We start from the raw sequence: 23,798 nt of genomic DNA, 5'->3' as shown, positions 1-23,798 counted from the left end.
TATCGATGTCCAGAGGTTATGGGTAGAAAGTAACAGAACGTTGTTGGTTATCTTGATACTTTGTTCAGCTAAAAACACAAATTACACTTAAAATTTGTCGGGCAGTATGTAAATTTTATCAAATATAGCAAAACTTCTCTACTCCCGATCCAAGGCTTTCACCATAAGCGACGTAAAGGCATGGTCTAAATAGCAGAGGGGAAGTATATAGTGCACTTCCTTAGACCTTCTACTTCGAGCACTGCGTAAAGGAACAGAAACAGTTTTAAAATCGAGACCTTCCTATTTCGAATATTTTCAATGCGTAGCTGATGATTGTTGTATTTACGCTATTGGTCTTAGCTCCAGGGAGTCAATGCTATCTAATTTCCTCACTACTTCAAGTTGCGCTTGCTATTTTCTTACCAATGCCGTATCTACATTAAAATGTGAAATCGAGCAGTACCGAGTCTGGTCAGAGGAAAGATAGGTATGACCATTCGTACTCACCAGACGGTGTTCATGTTACGGCATCCATCCAGTGTCGCGAGGACAATTGGGAAGCTTCTTAAAAAAAAGTAGCAAACTGTAGTCTAGGAAGCTACCATTAACGACCAATGTACCCGATCTGCTGGAAACACATCACCTTACAAGAATGAGTGCCATAACGCCAGCCCTTGTAAAGTATGTTACGCCATTAATTTAATTATCATTATTATTATTGTTAAGAATAATAGTGTTAGCACTAGGCTTAATAAGCATTCTGCCTTAGTAAGTATATTATTTCTCTTTAATTGATAGGCAGGTCAGTAATTGATCAGTTTTCCAAATGTGATTTTTAACATGTATAAAAAGTGGACAAACTGCAAATTAGGATACCCCACAAAGGAAATTAACAATGATAGCTTTATTAGTCAAATATTAACCTGCTAACCTGCTTACCTAATATTATTAATATATATTAGGATCTTTGTACTTAATACAGTGCTTTCTAACCATTTCTTTTTCTAAAAAAGAGGCGTTTTAAATTAACATTATAGACAGATGGCCTGTCTAATAATGATAATAATAATAATAATAATAACAGTAATGATGCTATTTATAAGTGCATTAGTGCATCACGCTAGCTCCTAACAGTAAATCACGTTGATGCTGAATACAATAATATAATGCAATAATTTACATTTATATTTATGTAACCGCAAGTTACTTGGTCAGCTAACTAAAAACAGTGGATGCAGAGAATTAGAGCTCTTAGTTACAATTTTAATCTATAATTAGTGCTTGAACTTTTCGAGTAAGCAGGTACCATCCGCTACCCTTTGCATTTGGTTTACTCGACCGTTAGACCTTATAAACCCATTTGATTCGTTTGACCCGATAGACTGTTTACGATAGAGCTCTTACATGATAAATGGAACGATTAGTTTTACGATAATGAAGTGAAACATTGCACCATTTACAATAATGGCAGACTAATCTCGTATTCATAAAAACGGGATTATCAGGCCAACCGTATTCAAATGGTCAAACTATCCAACGCGATTCATACGGGTAAATATACAACATCGGTCCAACAGGCGGTCCAGAGTTGATTCTATATCATTATTATTATTATTATATTAATAGAAGAGAAAGTTACTTCGTTGAAGAACCTATGCTTATTCTTGTTTTATTTATCTGCTTATTGGTTTGCAACAGTGTATACGGATAATAGTTCCTCTTCGTTGTTTATCGTGGAGACAGGAGAAGCGGGTAAGTTTTTTATAATACCGTCAACATCCAACTGATTAACAAACCGCACACGCCCGCTAAGAACCTTTTGACAGTTTTACTGTATATCGTAAGAGTAACGAACTCCTATTTCACCAACCGGAAATTCAGCTTTTGTAAACAGTTTATTTTAATACATGACTTAATTAAACTGGCATATAAAGTTTCGTGTCTCAGAAGTTTATTATACCGGGTCTCATCATATCTTCGTTTAAGATAGCTTGTGTGTCCAATCTGTTAAATTTTCAGTAGACGAAAAGAACTTCACTCCATGTATTAACAATACTAATTGGTTATGCCTTCCGGAAAGTGCGTTATCCGTAAAAAAAAAAAACTGATAAGCTGATATAGTTACTCTCTTCACAACACGAATAGCTATAATACATCGAACTCGCTGCCATAGGAGATGACTTAAAATTGTCAAGAATCGACATGCAAGTTAACGTAATAATAGATTGTTTCTCAGTAATCGGTTTTTGTGATGTACGAGGGTTGCTATAACATACGTGATTATTTTCTCATCAGGTTCGTGCCAAAATTCAATAATTCGGACATACGAGGAATTACATCTTAAATGATTAAATGACTTTGTACCGCGGTCAAAGCTTATAAAAGAATAGCATTTGTTGCTACTTTGTATGACATTTGCGATAAATTGGTTTTGTGGTGTGCGAACATCGTTTGTTTGTGTTTCTCGGAGTACTTCTGAGGCTCCCACTTTTCTCATTCCACTTTTATTATGCCTCTAATCCTCATCCTCTCTATTAGCCTTTGTGGATAACCGTGGGATGTTAAACTTAAAAATGACAAAAAATATGTTCAAGAAAAAGACTGTAAGAAAATTAACATTCAATCAAAATCGATAGGATCTGATAGCATTAAAATAATAGAAATTTGTGAATCCTTTATTTAATTATTCTGCTCAGTGATGTAAATTTTTCTGAAAATTTTCAAATCAAAAATTTTCCGATTCATAAAAACATACTTCACTTATACCTACATCGTTGTTTAGCCGTAAAATTTATTTCTTATTAATATTGTAATATGACTAAAGCATTTTGGTGAAGGGCGATTAATAAAGTGTGATATCAAATAGCAACCAGCATTGTACTCACCCAGACTTTGACGAGTGAAGGTTTTTGAGATGTCGATCCTTCTAGTCAGATGGTCACTTCAAAACTCTTTCGAGTTCCCTACTCTTTTGTCCACCTACCTTTTCTTCCTATATTTGGTAGCGTCGTTTCTTCCGCTTACCATTACATTTTTAGAATTACCTCATAATGTGAAGTAGGAAGTGTTATTATTTCCTTGATACATTGCTACATAACATAATTTTATATTTCCTATTTAAAAGAATGTTTTAACTGGACATAGTTTTAAATTATTATGAGACTTCCTTAATTTCTTTGCATGTGTGAATGACCTACAGCACCAGACTGGGAATTGAATTTTATTTGCATTTAATATAAAATGGTTTACAAAATATTGAAGCCAAAACCAATAAAATATTAATCGCCCTTCACCAAAATGCTTTAGTCATATTACAATATTGTAGGAAAGACATTCCAAGAAGTGAAAATCTAACGATTCTGCAAAAATGTTTCATAAACTTTAATGTATTCTTCTCTCAAACTTCACCTTTGATCTCACAGAATTATATTTCGTTAATTTAATACGCATAACACGATGTTTTCTCATAGCTTTAAACACAAAAAAATCAAAATATTTCTTCTTGTTTTCTGTTACAGAAATAATCTTCATAAGGAACTAGAACTTGTATGTAGTTATTTCATTACATCGGCAGGCGTATATGTGAAGAAATAGTGGAATGTTTTTTAAATAACATATAAATTCAAAAAGGTTTCTTTTCGCTTTCTTGTTACATTTTAAACAATGAGATAGGATATTTGTACTCTACAAACTCTATTTATGTTCCCTGAACTTTACACGTACACACACACACACAAACAGACAGACAGGGAGAAACACTATGTAAGTTTTACTTTCTCGAAATATTAGATAATTTTCCAGTTCACGAAAGTTAATTGGAAAATTATAATTTGTTGCTGTCTAACTTTCTGCTACAGGAATTCAATTTTATGGATCAATGTGCAGTTAAATGTAGTGGAAAATTTTCCATCTAACATGGCTGTACATAATATCCAAAATTGTCCGGGCTATGAAAAGTTTTTCTACTTGTTTCTACATCATAGTGAAAATTTCCAACCAGGAAAATTACTTTCACTTGTTTCCAGAGACAAATAAATTTTTCCCATTCATAAAATGTTCCCTACATAGTACCAGAAAGTTTTTAAGCCATGCAAATTTTCAGTTTCTTTAAACGATCTTCCACTTTTTAACATTTCTATGCAATGAATTCAATCAATTTTATGGTTAATGAGGAATAGCTACTTCGTCATTGATATTTGTTTAGCACGGAAAATTTTTCGGAAAATATAGGGGAAAATTTTCTAAAATGGAAAATTTTTCACTTCACATCACTAATTCTGCTGCTTCGATTTGTGCAAATGAATTCATACATTTTTTCAATATTTTGCTTATGTGAACACTGCAATGCTTCGTCTGCAACGAAATATCTTGAAATTATAATTTTAGATGTTTTTGTTTCATGTTTAATGATTATTCGTTATATTATCGTTTAACTCTTTATTTACGACATTTTGAAACAATGTAATTAGACATGAACTTGTAAGGTGTTTTTCTTGGATCGTGCCACAATGAAATATTTTTGTATGGCAATTGCAAAAACGTCATTTCTGAATTATTGGCCGTCACTTTGACTCAAAAGTATCGTCAGATCATGAATGTTAATTTTCCAAAATGTACAGGATATGTGCATCAATATTAATTTCGACCCAACAAGAATTTCATAAATATTGTACAAGTTAATTTATTTAGTTACCGGACATTCTTAAACTCCTGGATGTTCCCACTGCCCCCGCCCTGCCTCTTGCTCCCTCACATCATTTTGACTCCTAACAAAGAATGCGACATATATTTCATCCTTTTGGTAACAATTGACGGGAATATTTTATACTGAGTAGCGCTCGGTATTTTTTCTCTGCCTTTTCTATATTAGTAACAAAGGATTTTCTGATGTTCCGTACCCCTACAGATACCCTTTTCTTACGCCTAACTTATTCTTGTTTCCTACCCTTCACATGAATGTATAATGCCACCAAGTTGATAATGCGTGGTGCACCGCAAAACTTCTTCAGATTACAATTATTTCCAAATATATTAACAGTTCTCGCATTCATCTGATGGATCTAACGATACAAGCATGTCGCAAAAGTAATGGCAAATTTCATTCATACCACTTGATTCATCTGATGACTAGAAAAAAAGTCAATTATAAGACATGGGAGAACAATGCCTCATTCTACCCTCTATCACATGCATCAGTTTACAACTAAGAAATATGAATATTGACTATCATTTATTTGAAATCTTTCACGTTTCATGTTTGGTATTCTTTTTTCATATTATTTCGAAATATACGTTATATGTGTTTAAAAAGTGTATGGAGAGAAATGACCCCTTTACCCCTGCCTACATGTGCCACTGCTTACATCTGAGTTACGTACATGTCTCCTTCAATTATTCAAAGAAATTTCAAGTACAGTTCATGGAGAAGGATACTCGAAATTCTTCCTAGAATATCAGAGAAGAAAGTAAAAAAGAGCCAAAAATTATATAATTTTCCAGCCCTAAAGATACATGACTATGAATCGTGTTGATAAAAGTAAAAAAACATTCGAGCACCTAATTTTATTAGATTAAGTTAACGGGTCTCTTAAACACTGGATAGTGAAAACGACGACTCAGCCCTTTTGATTATCTGAAACAAAATGACATTAGCGGGAAATATCTTTCTTCTACATCATGCTGCCACCTATTAGTAGATTTGCGAAACATAGAAAGTTGTTTCCAAGGAGTACCGTTCGAACCCATAATGATCTCTATCCGGTGGCACTCTAAACTACCGTTAGTAAATAAAGGGTTAAACAGAGACATTGTAAACGGTGCTTAATAATTGTTTAATGCAATGGCAGGCAGCATACACTCTCTTAGGATGATGTGTAATGTGATTCGTGTGGTAAATAATTAAGTATGAAATTCTTTGAGCTATTGCCACCAAGCAATTGAATAAGTAAATTGAGATCTTCAATAAATTGAGGAAATGTGTTTTATTTTAAGGAACATTCGTTGGATATATTCTCCTTAAGCGACATTTATACCGTTATTTACTAGAAGTAGACTGCGTAATTAGATAAGTAATGTTTGTCTGTATTCTATTATACAGAAAGAATATCAGTCCTGCATAGCTCAAAATCATAAGATGTATATGTGGATTATGGGGAGATATTTTTGGTTTCAAAGGTTACAAAAACAACAATACTGAGATTTATGCGTAGCGAAAAAATAAAACAGATTACTTTCGATAAAAGCTGGGAGGGCATTTTTCTTCATAAAACTATCTCTCTTTTCGTTTATTTTTATCCCTATGCGAAATATTATTTTCTTAGTTGACTTCTCTGTTATTACTATTATAGGTAGTGGTATTCACATCGATATTTGTTATGATGCTAATCTTGGCCTGTTCTCGAGGTTGTTGAAATTGCTTTCCAGATATTCACATGTTTCATATATAGACAAAACCTATTTCATAATGTTAGCAAAACACGTTTGAGCATCTATTGCATATACGATCCAATTTTTGTAAACCATTTGAAAATATAAAATCAACTGAATAATTGTTATTTCTGGTTTGTAGATCAGATTCTCAAACTTATTTTGTGGTTTCTTTATGAAACACATACGTGCAAAAATGCGATGATTCCGGATGCTATGCACCCTTTGTGTTTAAAAGCAATAGGTTAAAACTTTAAGCGAGGCAATATACTAATGTATATGTTAAACTGCAAGAAGCTGTCACGATTCTTCAGACGCAATCGCAATCAGTGGGCCAAACAAGCATTGGATTATATTTAAATTTAGCGTGCAGTTGAACACCGAGGGTAGATAAGACATGGACCTACAGCCTAACCTGTTATCCCAACCACATAACCTCCCACTGGAAATTGAACCCGGGTCTTCCCGCTTTTCGGGCGTACGCCATTTACATGGGTGCTCATTAGCCAAACGAGCATAATGAGGATGTAACTCTCAGTGTGATTCTTCTTTAAATAAATCATTTATATGTATTTTAAACTTTTTCTTTTCGGACACATATAACCGATGACTTCTGTTTACTTGTTTTCTTTCACTTTACGTTCACTCTTGATGTAAAATATTCGTCCATGCCAAACTGTTTGTGTGCCTTATTGTAATGTTAATATTTTTTCCAATAAGCATACTTATTCAGTTCTAACACTTCTTTCACATCATTTGGTTTTCTATATTCTTTTTAGTGCCATTCTGATACTTCTTTTCCAACATTAGGTGAAAGTTCTATCTTCATACTAGCCACATTGAAATAAATGAAGTCGGTAAACTTATACTAATATCTAGCTCATTCATTTCGGTTGAATAACATTCGTGGGAAAAAGATTGCTACAACTTGCAAAATAACTTTTTGTTTCTTGTTTCCTGATACGACGAACACACCTTTGATACGGAGAGCAATTGCTATTTACGCCATAACAGTGGTAGCAAGTTAAGTTCTTCGTAGCTGTATACAATAAAAATATACAGCTTTAATTTATATATATTAGTTTTTCTTTCAATTCGTCATAACAACTTTTTAAATACATTATTAAAGTTAGATTATTATCTTAAGTCTATATGCCTGTAAGTATCTAAAAATTTTCTATTTAGTACGTTATACTAATAATTTTCTTTACTGTGATTGGTTGTGGATGAGCTTACTATTTACATGTGCTTAGGGCTACCATATTTATTCAGTACTTTTGGCATACACCAAAAAAAAAAAAAAAAAAGTTTTAAACTTACATAAGTACCAATTCTACTCGTACTTTTTGCGTAAATTGTACACCAAATTTTAAACGAGATATGTCTACACATTTTTAATGGAACAGATACCTCATTTATTCTTGTATGCTAATGCCAATTTTCGGAGTAGATCACCGTCAAATATGTTCATAATACACTTTTTCATTTTTTTCTACAGTATTAATTAACACTGTTCAATATACTTTTCTACAAAGAATAAAAATAATATATGGTAAGGACGGATGACTTGTCCTATGTTATCTTTGATTTCTTGTCTAATTTGAGATGTTTTGCTATTTCTCTCTTATTAATATTATTTTATTACTACAGCGAATGCAGCATTTCACATTTGTATTGGTCGATACATCCTGTGACGTAGATATTGGTCAAATTTAGGGTAGAACTGCGCGTATTAATCAGATATACCTTCGATTACTTTGTACTACTCGCAGCTGTAATGATCAAGAACAATCCCCGCCTCTACTTACATAAACCTGGTCACATATCTTATGACATTATTTTTTTTCTGTAGAGTGGGGGACTAAGGTCATCAAGGAACTGATTAATGTTTCTGTGTGATCAATAAAACAAATGTTGTTTTCTTTCGTTTATCCGCTCAACGCTGGATACTTGATTCTTTATATTTATTATGTGAAAACTTGTGTGCTGACTGGCGTTTAGTATATAGTCTACTAAAGCATTAGGCAACTTGTGTTGTATGATTGAATTGATTACTTTTGCTTATGCAACAGCGATATTTCGAACGGTATGTCCTATTGTTTTCGAGAGTTATGGACCATACTGGAACTTGCGCAATTAGCGTGTAAAATTGTAAATTTTTTTGTGAAACCTCTACTCGTCTTACGGAATACGTCACGAGCGCACTACGCTTGTACGATTGTACAGATACTCTTGTCAACAGTGTTACGAACTCATACATTACACCACAATTTTATCGGGGAAGGGGTGAAATAGTACTCGGAAAACACTGCTAACACACTCTGTGCATGGTCGATTGTCTGCATCGAGGAAAATTTCATTAATTCTGGAGCGTTATACAATTTTGTATGCATACTACCCCTTGAAATCATCACTAGTTCAAATAATTCTAGAAGAATATAAAATAGCTAATATAATATCGAAATGTGACCTTAGGGGTTGCTAACTTCTTTCCAAAGCTATGCTCCACCAGGATTTGAATCAGGGTTTGCGGGTATTTGCAGTTCATGTTAATCCTTTTCTTTTAGATAGGGAATTTACATCCTTAAACAAAGTTATAACAAATTTAAAACGTGTTGTACGAAACGAAAGTGTCTTTTACATATTCTAAATACATTTTTTTTATGTTGATATATACAGAGTATTAGTGAAGTATAAGAACAAACTGTACGAAGTGATTTCTCGCATCAAAATAAGAGAAAACTTCATATGCATCTATTACGAAAAGTGAATAATTTCAGAGCTAGGGCTGTCCAAAATCGCGAAAAATCTAAATTGCAACAGAGCCCATTTAGAATTTTAGAAACTGTGGCTTGTGGTCCTTTTCTGCGTAAAGGAAGTCACACATACACAACCCAACAATGCATATTACATCAATTTTCAGTGCGCGAGCAGGATATTATGTGCAGGGCATAATTCTTAAATAAGTTCTCAATAGATTTCTCAGATATACTTTGATTTCTAGGAGGATTCAAGTAGACTGGAGGTAAGCTCTAACAACAATCGACATCCAGTGCTTTGGAGGGAAGTCGGAAGTGTTAGGGACCTTCAACTTCATACTTTTTGTGTTCGGAATAACATGGTATGCGAAGTATTTCTTTACGGCATATTTCACATTTTCTTCACTTATATGCGTGAAAGGAAACATCGCAGCATCTTTTTCCGGAGCACGATCTACCGAGCTGTTAACGATCTTTAACACTTCCGACATTGCGTCAAAGCATTCAGTGTTCGCTGCTGTCAAGGCTTATCGTTTGCCTACTTTGGATCAATCATAAAATCAGAACGTATCTCAAAACTCGGTTTATGGCATGTCTGGGAATTACACCCTGCAGGGTATACTCTGAACACCCATTGAGAAAAATGTAATATGCATTTTTGGATTGTGTACGCATGACTTCCTTCACGCTGATAAGGAACAAAGCTCTATGGTTTCTCGAAATGAAAATATGGTCTTTTGAAATTTTGCATCTTCGAAAATTTTTGACAGCCCTAGCTCTGAAACTATGCACTTTTCCACACAAGTCCATATGACTTTTTGACTTATTTTGATGTGAAAAATCATGTCTTACATTTTGTCGGAATGGTTCATTAATGTACTGTATATATTCACACATACATACATTATATATATATATGTGTGTGTGTGTTTGTGTGTGTGTGTATTCTTGTGTGATACATTTTGTATTTAAAAGAGCATAATTATATACGCGCTCTCATTTTTCACTTAATATTGCGATCAGCGGACATTTTACTCTTAATAAAACCGATTTCTCTTTTATTTCTGTTTGCCAAAAAGGAGACTATCGCATGGAAAAAGCAATGTGACGTGAAAGCATATCCATGTGGCAATTTGATATAAGGGAGTGTATTAAAACTAATCTTATATTTTTTGCCACCCTATTTTAGAACAAAACACAGTCTGGAAAGAGGCTGAATTAATGATTTTCCCATTTAAGACGAGACTGCTTCAATATTGTCAACAGAATTCTAAGATATAGAAAATAAAGCTCTTTTGAAAAGCTATAGTCTTTTTTTTTTTTTTTTAAGAAATTATTCTTTTACTGGAAGATTGTCCTGGTATTCAGTGATTTTTATTTAGTAACCCAAGCTAACCGATTACTATTCAATGTATACCTTAAAGTCGCACTTACGTCGACCGGAACACTGTTCCTAAATCACATTTTGAGTTGTACGCCTTTACCTGACAATTGTCATTGATAAGAAACATAGTGTTTTTCCTAATTTTTCGCCAATTGTTCGTTGAATGTTGAAAGTTTCTTGGTTCTGAAGCGCTCTCGTATAGAACTGACTTTTTAGAGTAAGTCATCTACAATCCAGAAAGTAATTCTACATGTGTCTGTGATTCTTGCGTCCCCTTCAATAAACTTTTATTCATATCTGTCACAAAAGTTTATTAGGCTGGAGAACTTCAAGCTTAAAATCAATGGTGTCGCGTTGTAGGAGAACTTTGCTTTATTAGTATAATAATATACGTGGCTGATAATTATTTCTGTAATCGTGGTAATAAATGTAGATACTGGACTAGGCCTGTCACCCACCAAGATTTTTTTTTTTTAGCATAGGACCGGTCGACCTACTTGGAATCGAGTAGGAAGGAAAACCTGTGTGTTGAGCAAGTTCACAAGGTATCTTGTAAAAGAAACAATTCACATGCAACTCCACGTTGCGAGAAGGGCGATTTCCCCCATTTTGCCCTAACTTAAGATGGTTTAAAAAAAATTGAAACAAGCCCACTCTGTTGTATTATTTAGTTGGTCACTAATGCACAGGGAAGAGGACTGATGGATATTGAGAACAAAGGTTTGAATAGGTTACTTAGCGTCTGCTGAATTGAAACAAAATTTACCTCTCAATAGATATAGTTCATCCTTACAATAAGAAGAAATCACATACCATTACACAAGTAACGATATCAAAATGTCTAACATAAGTGAATCACATCGCTTGCGTCAGTAATACGCATAGGGATCGTGAAGTTCTTGTAAGAAAGGCTATGTAGCGGGTTTGCTAGGGCAAGAAACAATTAGAGTATATTAAACAACAGGATCGTACAAAGTGACTGAAAGGAATCCAGAGTGACTTACTTTCCTCGATAGTGATATCCAGTAGATAAATTTTATTTCTGAGGCTCTGAATTTTCGATTTCAGATAATCACAATGTGAATGTGTTGCGTATATTATCGAGTGTGTACTAATGTTTAACTGTGAAATTTATATTCTGTTTTCTTTTGTGTTTAACATTTGTTTCTAAAATTGCACAATGTAAGTTGCTATGAAAACTTCAGATCAAATTCATAGCTGTTGCTTTATTTAACTCTTTTCGGTCTTCATTCATACTTTCGCAAATGTGTGCACAAAAAGTTCTCTATCTGTTTCTAGTCAGCGAGACACACACCTGTTCACGAGTGTGCGATCTCTGCAACGGAATATTCAGAAAACCGATGCATAACTTGAAGTTTTCACTTTCACAAATCGTTCGGTAAATACAAGCGGGAATAAGCTTATGTGTATTGTCAAACAGGTTGGGGATTTTGGAGGTCCTTGATCTTATTTGTAACTGGAGTGAAAAGTTGACAAGTTAGAACTCACATTTTTATATGGAAAGCTAACTGTGATGATATAAATGAAATGTCTACTCTTTTCAGAATGCATTTTTAAATGCGCAGACACAACATATTTCGTAATTCTTACTCCCTGTAGCGTGTGTCTAAAATGCCATATGTCTAAATCTATTAAAATACGTGGATATACTTACAAGGCAGAGTATCCCGCTGTAACACGCCGATTGCGATAAAATTGAACAGACTTAGGTAACATCGAGGAAAAATGAGACACGCATTTCATTACATAGGCCAACAAGGGCATCGAAATAGTCAAATAAGGTCATAAAAATCAAGTCAAAATAAGGTCATTAGATTATGCGCAACATACCGAAAACGAGAAGAGATATCGGAAAACGTTAAATGCCGTAAATATTACCCATAGACTACGCATGGCAATGAGGTAGAATGGATCCATGCGAAGAAAGGAAAACGTCTGAAAATGAACAAGTGACGTTTACATATTTATAATGTATTTATAGTACGGAAATATGTGAACAGGGTGGCAAGGAAGAGGAATAAAGAAGAAATGAAAACGGAAAAATATGTTTTTGTTTGAGTGCATATGTCGCTAGTATGGGATGGAGACGGAGATTCATCTCAATGCACGAAGAATAAGGGATACGCAACTATTGCACGGTGGGTTGCATATATATATATATATATATATATATATATATATATATATATATATATATATATATATATATATATATCAGATCCTCAGGTTGAGTAATGCAAAGGTCTAATAGATGAAGAAATGCAAGATGAGATTACGTTGTACATCATAATACGTACAAATACTGTAAAGAATGAGCACGTTGACGCTGAACACAATACCAGTTGTGAGCCATCATAGCATGGGACATAGCATATGTAATACCAGCTTGATTAGGCATGAAAATTTGCGAAACGCGAGGTTTAAACCCAGTAAAGTCTGTATATTCATTTGAGTGTTTCACAGGTACTATCTCCAACAACCCAAGCAAGGCGACATTGAACTACATGTGAAAACTTGGGGTGAATATTGGCAGATGGAGTGGTATTTGATTGTTGTGCACCTGGTGTGTGTATGTCCGTATTTGTGCGTATGCGACAAATTGGGATGAGATGCAAGTGGGTGCGAAACGTTCGTAAGAAGGTCTATGTAAATCCCCTGAATGTAGAGGATATGCTGATGATATGATATTAGGCAACACAATGTGTCCGGACACCATAAATGCAAACGAATATGTGGTTCAAGGACTACATTTTTTACTTCCTGAAAAGTGACAAGACTAATGGACACATGTATGTTGACATTGGAAACAACGTATTCTGGAGCTAGAGAGATCAGACACCCTAGTCCAAGATAACACTGTGAACTTCGAATATAAGCGCAAGGCAGTATCGTTTTCGAAACGTGGAAAGAATAGAAATATATTTTCGAAAGCTGTAAAAGAACAGTGTCAAATGCAGAACAGATTTATATAGATGGGAGAAACATAGAAGGTAGATCCAACATGAAAAGTTAACCGTGGTAGACTGAACTGTGGATGATAAATTTACATCAAAACAGCGGCACCTAATTGTACATAACACAGATTTGCATTTTTGGGAGTTAGAAGCAACCCAAACAACAGCTATTGCTAAGTTCAAAGCTTCAAAGAAATAGTTATGGCGCTTTAAAATATATCACCAAAGTTTCAAACAGAGTTATAAAATATGTAACACATAGTATGGGAATGTTATCCAGTGTCATGCCAACATTTTCGTCCAAAATCTATGTTCGCTCATTATTGATCATGGCGAGGATAACGTAATAACCCCAATCAGTGCTTGAGGTTGCTGGTTCGATTCCAGCTTGCACCGTGTGGACTTTGTGTGGACAAACAGCACGATTGTGGGTTTTCTGGGTGTTCTTCCGTTTCCTCCCACTTTGCTCATTCCACCATTTCATTGATTTCTCATCACCGTCTCCTTTAGCCTAACAGGCACATTCGTGGGACGTAAAACTTAAATATTTCATTTCATTTTTTGTCTGATTTTGCGACGCGAGAAGCATATCACAGCAACAATGCAAACTCTACCTGGTATCATACATCGCTACACAATGAGCTTTAGGGTACATTTTATTCTGGGCCACGGATTTAACAGAATATTCCGCCCACAAGTCTTACACATTTCTACATCATCATCTGTGAAAACGACAAAACAGATCAATAAGGCGTGGTTATATTCGGTGATCCTTCCATAAGTCAATGAGGAAACGGTACTTTGAGTCGACTTGTGGACAGGTTAAGATCGAGCCGACTTGGCAACAATACTGCCTCTGGACAGCAGTGCAACATTATGAAGTTAACTACACAACTTTGTAATACAACCTCTGGACGTGTATGCTTTAAGAATTGGGAAGAATTTCGTACTCAAACTATCTGATGCGGTACGCCTTCAGCAACTGAACACCAATTTGCACAGCAGAGACAATATCCTGACACTTAAATGCCATGTTGATATATTGTCATTCCCATGTTATGTACGTCTTTTTCAATACTTGTAGTTCCGTTCTTTATATCTTTCAACACGACCAGATTACTTTCCAAATTCAGTGGAGTTATGTTTTTTTCAGTCGACGTCATCGGCCTGTGAAACAGAGTGCGACAACATATCCATCATCAGGTGTTCGTAGTGCCAAAACTTTTCCATTGAACGATTTCTTTCTGAAACAGCACTTTTGTGCTACCAATTATTAGTGAGCGTCTTGTTTCCAGGTTTTATCCATGCTTACATACATATGTGCGCTGATTTTAGTACTGGTGTTATGTTGATTCTCATCTGATGTACTGCTGTTATTGTTTCTCATTATCTTACATATGTGGACCACCTGATATTACTTTCTAGTGCGCAATGCATTTTCCTTTCGTGTTACTGCTGCTTACACACATTTTCGTTTCCAACATGTATCTAATCGTCTTTCCCTTTAAGCGACATATATAATCCCTGTGCAGTACTGTCACTTTGGATGTCTATACGGGCGGCGTTTGCATCCTTCCTGCGTGTTCTCCCATCTTCCTGCGTTGAAAGCAATATCTGTCTCTTTCACATACTAAGGAGGTATACACCCAAAACGAAAACGTATTTTCTGTTCCCGGTTTTGGTTTTCTGTAGTTCCTTGCCACTCTTTTCTCTCATTTGCTTAGCAAGTTTTGACAATGTTGTACACGTGATTCGTCCATTTCATTATGTTTTGCTTTCTACGAATGGGTGCATTCTATGTCATTAAGTTCCATCAACTATCGGTAGATTTTGTACATTTAATCTTTTCCAGTATTTCTTCTTGTTCTCGCTATATTCCACATTTCTCATTTTGACTCCATTTTTATAATACAATATGACCCTTTCACTGCGCTTGTTGTCCATTGTAAGATAGATGTCACAGCTTTTTCAATGATCCCTATTTGTGTTCAATGTTATCAGAATCGGCGTGTTACATTAGGATATTCTGTCTTGCTAGTAAGGGGTCCCACAAAGTTTGCCCCGTGAACATTATAGTTTTAAAACTCCGGAATGAAATATATATATAATATGAATGTTAATTAAGCAGGAGGAATGTGATATTCTTGGACATAGTTTCTTCGTAAGAGTTAAAATAGTCTCCGTAAGTAACGAGACATTGATGAATAGGTAAACGTTATTTAGAAGGAAAATTATGGGAATCCTTTTTTTTCCTGAAAAGATTTCTTGACTCGAGATCCACAGTTTTAGAAGTTACCCATGTTAAAAAATATCTAAACAGGTATAAATGTTGTGTTTAATGTGTATAGGTATTCAGCTCAATATTAGTTCGCAACATTGCGTAAAACCTAGTCTTCCTATTATTTGTTTTATTCTTTGAAATTGTCAACCCTAAATTGACAGTATCAGATGACGTGCGTTGGATGTCTGTATTTCATGAGTCAATTTTGTATCGCACGGGAATTTTACGAATAAGAATACCACGTAAATTGCCAATTTATACAATAAAGCGTACATTATTCTCCACTGGTTTCCAGCAAAGATTTGCTGTTTCGAATTCACCACACTTACATAATCCGTTCCTTACAAACCTTATTTTTGGTATACAATTTAAAACTATACTATTACTTATAGGCAGCGGTGTTATCCTATTTTTTTAAGAACCGGTTTATATATATATATATATATATATATATATATATATATATATATATATATATATATATATATATATATATATATGGGTCTAGGTCAAAACCCCCACACTCAAGAAATGTCAAAACGCCCACACGATCGATCATAACTCCCACACAAATGGACAAATCCCCCAAACGCACGAACGGTCAAAACCCCCACAGCCAAAACCCCCACACTCAAGAAATGTCAAAACGCCCACACGATTGGTCATAACCCCCACACAAATGGACAAATCCCCCAAACGCACGAACGGTCAAAACCCCCACAGCCAAAACCCCCGCACTCAAGAAATGTCAAAACGCCCACACGATTGGTCAAAACTCCCACACAAATGGACAAAACTCCCACACATAGCAACGGTCACAATCTCCACATAAATGGACAAAACCCCCACACAAATGGACAAAACCCCCACACAATCGGACAAATCCCCCACACTCTGAAAATACCGTGATTAGTGATGGGCAGTGGGAATATTCCCGGTGGGAAGGAATTTAAAAATGGGAATATTCCCGGGTTTTTTCCCTGGCCTATAAATTCCCGGGAAGGAATTTATTTCCATTTCTCTACTTTATCTTCCAAATTATAAGAATCATATGACTAATTACTTTATTTTAATATATTATGATTTACTTCTGGGTTCTAAAGAATTTTGAGGTTAAAAAATTTAATATTATTTGACGGTACTTTATATAACTAATAATATGAGTATTTAAGTTCCATTTGCACTTGAACTAAAAAGTAAGGTAATTGTATAGTATTGAGGAGCCAAAACTAGCGAAAAGTAGGATGATTTACGGAAGAAATGAGTTGACAGTGATGTTAAAGTAGTCAAGAAAGTATCGAACACATTTTTTTTAGGGCAGTAGGGGATTTATACAAAACGGAAAGGTAAGTGAAAATGATTTCTGTGAAACAAGAAAGTGAATTGTTGGTAACGAAGATAAAAAACAACGTGCCATGCGGGGCTCTAACCCGCCTTCATTCGCTAACGCTCGCTCTGCAATGCTGTCTGAATTTAATTTTGGTAACGTAATTTAACGTATGAAACCATAAAACAATCGCATCGGAATAGAATATCGCAAAAAAAAAAAAAAGGTGCAAAAGCTGGCCCTCAATGCTAAAGAACAGCCAAAATTAGCAAAGTACTAATTTACAAATGATGAAGAGGAACCATTTTGTAAAGTAATTTAGAATTATGTAGAAATAGAGATGAAGCACTATTAATAAACCCTGAACCACCATTAGTAATAGACGTCGGTCTGTCTCCTCTCTCTGACTCGAATTTCTGAAGAGGTACTCGGACTTCTTTTACATGTGAATTAACGTCCGTATGCGCAAATGTTGATAAATTGGTGAGACATGTATCTTCTAGCATTTACCCATCTAATTGGTTTATAACATTTATAAATTTAATGTATTTATAATATCAGTAATAGAGTCAAGTTGAGCAAATCCACTTACATATAAATTTAAACTGTTTAGTGGTTTAAAAGTATTAGAGCTTACTATATAATTTTTCACATATATTTAATTGATAGAACATATTGTAAATAAATATACAGTTATGCGTACTCTCTAAATATAATAAAGTGTTAATAAAGTAACATAGTACCGTTCAGAATATACTTTTTAAAGAGTCCTCTGTGGACAACAGTAATAAAATGCTGTGATATAAAAGTCAATTCAACTTTGAAATCATAATATAGTAATAGAATGCAATTTTCTTTCTGATTAAACATAAATTCCTGGATAAATTCCTATTTTGGGAATCTTCCCGGGAATATTCCCAGGGAACATTCCCGAAAAATATCTTCCCGGGAATTTACCCATCACTAACCGTGATTGCACGTCTTTGTTGGGGCTCTTTACGACGCCCACTTTAGTGTTTCTGTCATTACAAAACAGTGCAAGAAGAATAGTTGCAACATCGGTTTAAGTGGAATAAAAAATGTTATTAAAAAGTACAAGGGCAAGACATACAACCAGGATCATTTCAGAGTGTGGGAGATTTGACCAATTGTGTGGGAGTTTTGTCCATTTGTGTGGGGGTTTTGTCCATTTATGTGGGGATTGTGACCGTTGCTATGTGTGGCTGTTTTGTCCATTTGTGTGGGAGTTATGACCGTTGGAGGTTATGACCGATTACTAGTGGGGGTTTTGGCTGTGGGGGTTATGACCGTTCGTGTATTTGGGAGATTTGTCCATTTGTGTGGGGGTTATGACCGATCGTGTGGGCGTTTTGACATTTCTTGGGTGTGGGGGTTATGACCGTTCGTGTATTTGGGAGATTTGTCCATTTGTGTGGGGGTTTGACCATTTGTGTGGGCGTTTTGACATTTCTTGAGTGTGGGGGTTTTGACCGGATCCCATATATATATATATATATATATATATATAGAGAGAGAGAGAGAGAGAGAGAGAGAGAGAAGTCCCTGGTGGTAAACGCTTAGCGTACGCACTTTTGGTGGGGGAGACCTGGTTCGGTTCTTAGCGGGAGCTCATTTGTTTTTTGTTGCACGTTGATCAGTAGATCCACGTGTCATATAGCCTCGCTCCTGAAAGGAACGTTAAACTGAAAATCACACACACACACACGCCATATATATATATATATATATATATATATATATATATATAGATAGATAGATAGATAGATAGATAGATAGATAGATAGAACTAAGGTAGACCAAAAGCAAATTTTTTACTGGATACCACAAGTGAGAAGTAAAGACCTATACATGTTCCTAATACAAGAAAATTAGTGTAGCAACGCTTATACCTTGGAAACGAATTACTCAAAATAGATAATGGACATACAGTGTTGGAAAGACCGTCATCCAGCAACGGCTTGAAAATTGTTGATAATAGTATGCAGGCGTTTCAAATGTAAATAGACCTCACCACTACACTCATGTGATTCCAGTTCTCATTATTGATATATAAGCATTTGAGATTAAGAAATAAACGCCTATACCTTGTTCTGAGAGATCGTTGTTTAACCTTTAGCTGCAAGAATTTCTAGAAACAACTAAACTTTTCATTGGTATAATTGATGAAATGTACTTCGTTTGGGTGTAAGAAACTGTTTGCGAACGAGAAATATTTTACAAGTGATTTTTGCGAACCGGCTGAATAGCAACATTGGTCATGGGATCGTCATTCAAATAGAAGTAACGTAAAAAATGAAGAGAGTCGTTTGAGGGACCGTTCTACCTGCAGCGTAAAGTTAATATTAACCGACGCACCCCTTCTAAAAGCTAATGACTAGCAGTATGCCATATTTAGGTATTTGGAACTAATATTCCCATTGTGTCATCTCGTTCTAAATACGGTATTTTCGAAAACCTCGGTGTACGCGAAAGTTTATTTTAAATGGGAAATTAATGTTTTAAATTTTCTCTTTCTAATAAGGGACACTCATGAGATGGCAATTTATGACGTATGTTTTTAATCGTTATCCTCTGCTTATGACACTCTTTTCAATGAAAGTAATGCGTTAAAAAAATCCCAGTTAAAAAAATATCCAGAATATGATAAAATGTTTTTCTCACAGGTGAACTTCCTTCTTTTTTAAAATAATGTATAACGTTTCACTTTCATCTTTTTAATATGCAGAGTGGAGCAAAATTATGGAAAAGGATTTACTCAAAAGTCATATTTGGGAAACCACAATTTAATACATACAAGTGTAAGTCGACATACGTGCCAGAAGTGTGGAAGAGGATTCAACTGTAAGTCTACTTTTGCAAGGCACATGTATATTCATACGGGTGTAAAACCTCATGCCTGCCTAGAGTGTGGAAAGGGATTTAATCATAGGGCAGATTTGACAAGACACGTGCCAATACATACAGGCGAGAAAAGTCACACGTGTCAGGTATGTGGTAAAGGATTTAGTGCAAAGTGTAATTTGACAACACACATGTCTGTACGTTCAGGATTGAAACCTCATGCCTGCCAAGAGTGTGGGAAATTATTTCGTCAAAAGTCATACTTGGCAAAACATATGTTTATCCATACGGATGTAAAACCTCACGCATCCAAGTATGCGGAAAGGGATTCAGTGAAGTATCAAACTTGGCATCACACATGGTTATACATACAGGTGCGAGAGCTCATGCCTGCAAAGAGTGTGGAAAAGGATTTAATCGTAGGGCAGATTTGAAAAGACACATGCCAATATATACAGGCGAAACACGTTACGCATGCCGGAAGTGTGGAATGGGATTTTATCGTAGGACAGATTTGGCAGGACATATCCCGATACATACGGGCGAAAAACGTTACACGTGCCAGGAGTATTCAAAGGGATTTAACTATAAGTCATGCTTGTCACGTGTCACTACATAAGGCGAAAAACGTCATAAATGCCATGAGTGTGGAAAGGGTTATATTAGGAAGTCAGATTTAGCAATACACATGTCAATACATACAGGCGATAAACGTCACACGTGTCAGGTATGTAGTAAAGGATTTAGTGCAGAGTGTAATTTGACAAAACACATGTTCGTACATTCAGGATTGAAACCTCACGCCTGCCAAGAGTGTGGAAAGGGATTTCGTCAAAAGTCATACTTGGCAAAACACATGTTTATACATACGGGTGTAAATCCTCACGCATGCCAAGTATGCGGAAAGAGATTTAGTAAAAGATCAAACTTGGCAACACACATGGTTATGCATACGGGTGCGAGACCTCACGCATGCGAAGAGTGTGGAAAAGGATTTTTCCATAGGTCATTATTGGAAACATATGTTGATCCACACTGGTGAAAAACCTCATATGTGCGATGAGTGTGGAAAGCGATATAGAAGTGGGTCAAATTTGACAAGACATGTTAGCACATTCAGGTGAAAAAACTTTCATATGCCAGGTGTGTGGAAAAAGATTCAGTGATAAGTTACGTTTGGCAAGACACGTCGTTACATGCTGGCGAAAAACGTCACACGTGTAATGTGTGTAGAAAGGGATTTATTTTTAGGTCAGGAGTAGCAATGCACATGTCAATACATACAGGCAATAAACGTCACTCTTGCAAGGAATGTGGAAAAATATTTAGTGCAATGTATAATTTCACAACACACATGTGTGTACATTCGGGTTTAAAACCTCACACCTGCCAAGGGTGTGGAAGGGAATTTCTTCAAAGATCACACTTGGCAACACACATAGTTATTCATGCGGGTGTATACCTAGCAGCGCGTGCCAAAGATACGGAAAGTGATTTGGTCAAAGTTCAAACTTAACATACGTCTTAATACATACTGTTAAAAAATCACTTATTTTCCAAGAGTGTGCGGATCTATTTAGAAAAATACTTAGATTTGCCAAGACAAATGTGACGCTATAAAGAGAAAATTCTCTCACGTGCGAAGAACGTGCAAATGGATTCATCGAAAAGTCATGTTTGGCAAACATGTTCATACATACGGATGTGGTACCTCACGTGCGCCAAGAGTGTGGAGGGATTCAGTCGAATATAAAGCTTGAAAACACACATGTTAATACATACAGTTGAAAAATCTCAGATGTGCCAAGAGTGTACAAAAGATTCGATCATGATATATTTGGCATGACACATGTCAATAGATGCAGGCAAAATTTTCAAACGTGCGTAGTGTTGAATCAGATTAGTAATAGGTCAAGTTTGTCAAAACAGGTTAATATGTACAGCTGAAAAACTCAGAAGTGCCAGGAATGCTGAATAATATTTACACAAACGACACGTTTGGCAATACTTCGTACTAAATACTGGTGAAAACTTCTCACGTTACAATGTGCAGAAAGTGATTTCATTATAATTTAGTTTTGGAATCACATTAATACATACAGATGAAAACGACAAAAGTAATGAAAGAAGTGTAGTTTAAGGTCTAGTTCAGCAGCGCGCATATCGATATATACTATTGAGAACCTTCAACATTATGAAGGTGTGGAGAGAAATATAGTTAAAATCAAAGTTGAAACACATCTTAAGGAGTAGGGTAAAAATATAATATACAGCACTGATGTCAAGAGGAATTCATATTAAGTTTGTATTTAGCAAAACGCATATTGACATGGAGAAGGTAAAGCCTTACGAGTGAAGAGTTTCTTGCGCCTAAGATGGGAGCGAAAATTTAGCTAACTTCAAGTATTACAAATCAAAAGCTTACACACGCACTTCAGAAATTCGTAGCCAAAAGAGTGTTGGTATAATATTTGGTACAAAATCACGTTTTGCGAGACATGTTTTCAATTAGTTTAGTACTTACTTCCTGAGGCCATATTTGTAAGGGTGTAATTATTTTCTGATATACATTATGAGAGAGTTCGAAATATTACTATGCTCATCATCCACATGAGGCAAATCGGTGGCAACTTTGTGCCGCGGTGGCTCAGTGGTAGAGCGTTCACCTCTGGCGCTTGGGTTCTCGCGTTCAAACCCTGCTCCCGCCAAGTGAACTTTGTGGTGGACAAACACCGTGTGCGTGGGTTTTCTCGTGGTTCTCCCGTTTCCTCCCACTTTCTTCATTCCACAATTTCATTCATTACTCATCATCACCGTCTCTTTTAGCCTAACTGACATAACTGTGGGACGTAAAACTGAAAAATTTCATTTCCTTTTTCGATGGCAATTTTATCTGGGGCTGCTCTAGTTGATGCAAAAAACTTTTCCCAATCCAATAGACTATGACCAATCCGATACATAATAGTACATATTCCGGACGTAGATTAGGTAGGCACAATACTGATATTTTCCGTTCCATTTATCCAGCCATGTGTACACACACACACATCCATATATATATATATATATAAAATTGTGTTTTTTTTTCTTTTCATAAAAACGCATTGGATACGCTACTGAAGTTAGTGTACATAAAAGCTTGCCATCAATGTACAGTGTTATTCTGTTTTTAGAATAAGAACACATTTACAACATAAGCTATCATGTGTTCTCTTTTGAAAATAGAAAAGAAAAATGCTATTTTACCGACCAACTACGCTAGCATTTAATTACATTGTACTTCTATTATGTTACCTTATAATCTTCCAGTATATTTATTGTTAACAGGAAATAAGCCTATCGCACAATAATAAATGTTTTATCAAAAAAATAAAAATGTGTCAGGTTAATAAAAATTATTGCAAAAGCAGCAATTTGAAAACCATATTGTATGGATTTTGTTTAATTTTCGTTTTTGAAAAGAACTTGCTACAAGAAAGCCAATGGTAAGTACTAGATGGTAACATTCAATACTGGAAGATACAAAAGTAAGTATTCAACTCCGTCTGAGAAAACTAAGTGCAATCTGATAAAAGTTAGTTAAACGCAAAGCGTGAGAAAATCTTGGCCTTAGGTTCTGCATTCTATTTACAAAATTATGGCTGAATTGGAAGTAACTTTTAGAAATGATAGTGTACAGTGTTAAGTATTAAAGTTTGAATGAGTACTAGTCTCCAAGATTGCATTCGGCTTGAAATAATTTTTACATATAAAATTCAGTTCGATTTTTCATAACACAGTTAATATATTCGTGAATTGTTCG

The 23,798-nt window shown here is 35.3% G+C and overlaps 1 protein-coding gene across 1 annotated transcript in view; it reads left to right on the top strand.

Moving 5' to 3' along the window:
* LOC145667991 (uncharacterized) overlaps positions 1-23,414 on the top strand; it is a 30,487-nt gene extending 7,073 nt beyond the window's left edge. The window contains exon 2 of the mRNA XM_081735435.1: positions 19,881-23,414. Within this exon, the coding sequence (XP_081591561.1) occupies positions 19,881-20,430 (550 nt within the window). The 3' untranslated portion in view covers positions 20,431-23,414. The remainder of the gene's footprint in view (positions 1-19,880) is intronic.
* Positions 23,415-23,798: the final 384 nt, after the last annotated feature.

This window comes from Thermobia domestica, chromosome 13, assembly GCF_964235325.1.
Source record: "Thermobia domestica chromosome 13, izTheDome1.hap1.1, whole genome shotgun sequence".
Lineage (NCBI taxonomy): Eukaryota > Metazoa > Arthropoda > Insecta > Zygentoma > Lepismatidae > Thermobia > Thermobia domestica.
This window is presented reverse-complemented; position numbering and strand designations above follow the sequence as displayed.